This window comes from Nannobrachium achirus (genome assembly GCF_963921795.1).
Source record: "Nannobrachium achirus genome assembly, chromosome: 3".
Classification (NCBI taxonomy): domain Eukaryota; kingdom Metazoa; phylum Chordata; class Actinopteri; order Myctophiformes; family Myctophidae; genus Nannobrachium; species Nannobrachium achirus.
In genome coordinates this window covers 50,075,733-50,081,624 of record NC_137812.1, presented here as the reverse complement: position 1 = coordinate 50,081,624, position 5,892 = coordinate 50,075,733, and the positions used below count along the sequence as shown (strand labels likewise).

Genomic DNA, 5,892 nt, shown 5'->3' with positions numbered 1-5,892 from the left:
TAATTTTTTTTCGCAAAGCAAAGCCCTGCTTCATCATACAAGGCCGTCGCACAAAAGTAGTGAAAACAGCCGATCTACAAGCACACAACGCCTCGCGGTGCGAGGCGCTGTGTGCTTGTAGATCGGCTATTTTCACTAGTTTAGTTCATTTTTAAAATGATAAATACAAAGCGAACGGTCTTGGACATACAAGGTTTCCACCCGACAATGACGATATCATCCTATGTTAGCAGAACATAACTCTCTCTCTCTCTCTCTCTCTCGTAGCCAAATGTGAACCAGGATGTCGCAATGGAGGAGTGTGCATGGAGCCCAATAAGTGCCTGTGCAAGAGTGGCTACTCAGGGGCTCAGTGTGAGAAGGGCGAGCGGGGCATGCCCAACGACCAGGAGAAAGATGGCATCCTGGACCACATCATTGACATGACCTCCTACCTGCTTGACCTCACCAGCTACATCGTATAGGGGCGTGTAGAGGAGGGCGAGAGGGGCAGGGAGACGAGGGGGGGGGGGGGGGAGCGTGGAGGAACATCTGCTAGTCCATACCGCCTCATCATATAACCCCCCCCAGGCCCCCACACACATCCCCGCAACAAATCTACCTACGCAACCACCAGCAGACTCTGAGGACACGCCCTGAGAAAGGGGAGCCTCATCAATCCCACAAATCCCTCACACGCACATAACACTATGTATGTGTGTGTGCGAGCGCGACACACACACACGGACATATACACACACACGCGCGCACACACACACACACACACACACACACACACACACACACACACACACACACACACACACACACACACACACGGAGCCTGGACCCCCATCCCCCGCCATCTATCCCCCAATTGGCCGTTCGCTCATCAACCATCCCGGCACAAAACTCTTTCTCTTTGGTTTTTTGCCTATAAGCTACTTGCTCTTGGATGGCAGAGCCCTTGCACCCGGGTCCACTGATCTCGCACACCTCGAGAGGTCCACCAACAGGACAGTGGTGATGATTATTGGCAAGCATGGCCTTCAGGTTACGGGGGTTGCATTGAAGATTTGTCCTCACTCATTCAGATACTGTATCCCTGCCCCCTCGTCAAACCGAACAACATTTTTTTTTTTTTACAGAGCTACAGTGGAGACCTCCAGTCCACAAGACTCTCTCCTACAGGAATGGCCATTTTAGCACAAGACTATTTGGATTCCTTCTCTCTCTGTTACGAGGGGTTGAAAGATATTGCCTTACAAACGACCCCAAATAAAATGGGGTCTGAGACATTTCCAAGGCCAGAGCTCGCCCAGTAGTTTTCTCTGAGGAGGGGTGATGTTGGCATTCGAAGACCCACTCCAAATCACGAAAAGCAAATGTCTACACACGCGGACATTGGAGGGACACTGCTTCTCACTGCCAGTCAATACAGCAGCAACACTGAAAGATGAAAAAAGGAGGTTGAGAAGTTTATGATAATCATCTGTTGTGAAGAGCACACAATCTTACGTGCTTATAGAATTTTAAAGGCACTAGTAGGAGAGAGACAAACCATGTTGTCACAGTTACAGTATGGGGTTCGGCTTCTATTTTAGTTTGTGGGCACATTGTCATAAAAAAAGCTATCTTGGTATATTGTATACTGTACATTGATATAGATTTGTTTTGCGATGCTCACTTGACGTGCTATCGATGTACTGAATGGATCTGTGACAGAAGACTGTTTTCTGCTTACTGAAATAAGAGATGAGTGAATGGATCACATGCCTTTGTACTTAAAAAAAAAAAAGAATTTTAATCAAAGCCAGTCTTGTACATTCTGAACGAAGTCATCAACTTCCATGCACTGTATTCATGCATTCATTCTTTCATTCATTCACTCAGTCATTCATTTGTTCATTCATTTTAACAGTGGACACAGTAACAGCAATATACTGTATGTCATTTACACTTTACATTTACACACATGCTAACACATGAATTATTGTTTGAAAAAACAATACTAAAAAGGATTCCTGTCATTGCCTCACACACTGAGCCCCAGCTCAAATTCAGTTACTATAAAGGGAAGAGAGAGAGAGAGAGAGAGAATAGAGAGAAGATATGTCTATTTCCTATAGAGCTGATCTAAGTACTACTTAGCTTTGCAAAAAATACTATAGCATTACTATTGCTGTCATAGAGGAGCGTTTATTTTTTTAAGCGTAATAATATATGGGAGAGAATGGTGTTTATAGAAAAGCAGTTTTTACACTAAGCTTGTAAAGTCATGTCATTTCATGTTGCTCCTTTCTTATGTGTTTTTCCCCCCCTTTCTGCTGTCTGTAGAAGTACAAGGACACGTGTGTGTGGGTGGGGTGAGGGGGAGACAGGATTTTCAATCTAACAACCCAATCTAATTACACTTACAGATAGACACACTAACAGAACACACACCACACACATCTATACACACACACACACACACACACACACACACACACACACACACACACACACACACACACACACACGCACACATACTTTCTCTGACAATGACACCTCCACCCCTGCAGTGTCTAAAGTGTCTCCGCTGTTCGCTATGATCAAAGATCCAAAGATCCGGTGGAGGGGCCACCTCCGAGTCACTGGAAGAGGTTCACAGTCTCCAGATCTTATCCAAGAGCAGAGCAGATTAAAGATTAGCCAGGCCACAGAGGAGAGGATCTGTCTAATGGAGATAAAAGTCTGAAGGGGAAAGGAAATTCAGAGACTGATGCTCACTTGTGGGACGACAGACTCTAGACAGAAAGCAGTCAGACAGACAACAATTAAATGCAGACCGCTATTGTCTGGAGCCACCTTAATGTGTTTGTGTCTGTTCAGATGATGGAGGGGAGTTGATACACACAAAAGAAATATATACGTAATAGGTACAATATCATGGTACAGTATAGCTTATATACAGACACACCCATGCATACACATAGACAAAAAAGGTACACACATTTCTCATACATGCCCCCAACACACGCACGCACGCACGCACGCACGCACGCACGCACGCACGCACGCACGCACGCACACACACACACACACACACACACACACACAATACACAGACCCACACACAATTCATCTGATGACTGATTCAAAACTATTTATCCGTTCATTTGATGTTTTGCCATTTCTGAATTCCACAAGAGACAATCTTGAACACCAGCCAGTGTGTTTAACGTCTCAGAGAAGACAAACATTTACATTTCTTCCTTGCCTTTGTTCCCCACACCAACCCACCACAAACACTATGTTTGGAAAGACTTCTTATTCTTTTAGCATTAGTCAAACAAAATTGTTCTGTGTCTAGATTTACATCCACATCAACTGACAAAGAGGTCTGTTTTGTTTTTGCCCCCACCTCACTTGTGTCTTTTATTTTGTATTTTTTGACATAAAGAAACCTGTTCTACCTGGTCTGAATGCGTCAAAAATGATATTCATGCTGTAATAAAGTGGAAAAATTATAATTTTTTTTAGCACTTAATGTGAAAGTTGCATTGTAGCTGCTGAGACGGCATGGTGTGAATAGAATAACCAGTTTTCATTATTTAAGTAGTTACGCAAAATAAAATAATTATTTAAGTCTGTCTACGTTGTTTTTACCGTTGTACTGTATGTATGTGACAATTTTTTTTTATTCGTGTATTGTAAATAAAAACTAGGGCTATCATTTTCTTTTCAGAAATATCAATATGTCTATTAAAGTTTATAGCATGTCTACATTACTTGTATGTGTGTGTGTTTTTATTTTGCTGTGTTTTTGTATTCATGATATGTCATGAACAACAGATACATTCAACAGTCAATAATTAAAGATCCAAACCTGAATCTCCCACAAGAGACCAAATTTCTTCCTGGGGAAATATTGCATGAGCTTCAGGCAGAAGGAGGGGCTCTATTTTCGTCCATGCCTTAAGTTATCCCTTATCCCTAAACGTCTTTAACTTTTTTTATATATTTTGAAAAACATTTTAAAATTGCTCAACTAGCCGATCTCCATCGACACGCTGTGAGCTTGTACATCGGCTATTTGTGAACTAGTCAAAAAGGTTTTTCAAAATAGTAAAAACAAAAGCAAAAGATGAGGGATAAGACACTGGCGAAAATAGGGCCCTAGTAGGTGTCCTACCCAACACTAGGATGTACATTTCTCAATAGATTAGAAGCTAGTGAGACCACCTCCAACCACTGCAGATTTGCCAGTTATATTGTATTAACATGCTCTACTAGGTTTAACATCCACCTTGTAGTTGATCCACTTAGTTTTTGTACTGCAAAAATCCTGTGTGCACTTTTTCTGCCTCCCTGTAGTAGAGCTACCAAGGTTCACTCCTTTTCCAGCCGTCAGAAGTAGCCAGTGGCGTCAGTTCAGAAAAAGCTAAGGTATGGCAACATGACTGGTAACAGGCACGATACATTTATTTTAAGAAGTACATTTTTTTCCCCCCCGTTTCTATGGTTTCTTGATATGGCAGATGACCTGCGGAACAATATGGCAGCTGACCTGCGGAACCTGGGAATATACCATTTTGTCAAGATGGGGAGAATAAAAGTGTGGAGAATTTATTATAATACCTTGTTGAAGTAACCATTTTGTTTTACTGTAATTTAACAACATAACTAGAAGCAGTGCTCTTCCGAGCACAGGTCTCCACCAGGTAAGGTATAGGTCCTGGTGGCGGTAAATGTGAAAAGGGTGCCATGTCTTCTTTGGCCTTTAACAGCAATGTGACCCTGCATGACTTGAGGCATTTTGTTCCAAAAATGTGTTTGGAAAAAGTCGACCTGCTGGTGGCGCTATAACAGGCCAATGTGAAGGGTGGCATTTGTTCCTTGGCCTAGTGGGAATGTGCGTGCAGAATTTCTCTGTAATCGCAAGCTGCGTTCATTATTTAAGTGATTTTGGACCAATCCTGCAAACTTTGGAAGCCAATGTTAGCCAATTAGGATGGAATATGAAATATCGGACAGATCTGTCTTGATCACATGACTATAGAGATACTGTGTACTGATTTGCATGATTTTTGGATAAAATCTCAAGGAATAATAGGAAAAAATGTGTTTTACAAAGTCGGCCTCCAGGTGGCGCTATAAAAGGAAGATATGAAAAAAGCAGGGCAAAGGTTTTTCCTTGGCCTCTAGGGAGTGCACATACAAAGTTGTACACTGATCAGTGGAGTTATAGGTAAAAACACGAATCGGCCTGTTATAGCGCCACCATGAGGCCGATTTGAAAACATTTAAGTGGCATTTATTCCTCTGCCTATTGGGAATGTGCATGCACAATTTTACCAAAATCGCATACTGCGTTCATGATTTCAGGCATTTTATTCAAAACTGACCAATCCTGCTAACTTTGGAAGCCAGTTTTAGCCAATCAGGATGGAATATGGAAAATCGGACAGATCTATGTCGATCACATGACTGTAGAGACAATGTCTACCGATTTGCGTGATTTTTGGACAAAATCTGTAGGAGTAATGGCAATAGTTAGTTTTGCAAAAAACGGCCTCCTGGTGGCGCTAGAACAGGCCCATGTGAAAAATGTGGGGCAGAGGTTCTGAATTGGTATCCAGGGAGTGTGTGTGCACAGTTTGGCAGCGACCGGGCCAACGGCGCCGGAGATTAGCTGGTAACGGACGGACGGACGGACGGACGGACGCACGCACGGACGCACGGACGGACGGATGGAGGGGAAAACATACTCTCCCCCATGCCTTCGGCTGGTGGAGACAATAACCAGCACAGATAGACAAAGAGACATTCATGGATTTATATTTAAAAGTAACTTTTATTTCCCCCCCTGGACCCAGGGTATGGCAGCTGCATAACCCTGCCATACCCAATTGACGCCCCTGGAAGTAG

At 43.1% G+C, this 5,892-nt stretch overlaps 1 protein-coding gene across 1 annotated transcript in view; it reads left to right on the top strand.

Annotated features, from left to right (window-relative positions):
- hhip (hedgehog interacting protein) overlaps positions 1-3,752 on the top strand; it is a 55,615-nt gene extending 51,863 nt beyond the window's left edge. Inside the window, exon 13 of the mRNA XM_080721646.1 lies at positions 268-3,752. Within this exon, the coding sequence (XP_080577772.1) occupies positions 268-464 (197 nt within the window). The 3' untranslated portion in view covers positions 465-3,752. The remainder of the gene's footprint in view (positions 1-267) is intronic.
- The last annotated feature ends 2,140 nt before the right edge of the window (positions 3,753-5,892 follow it).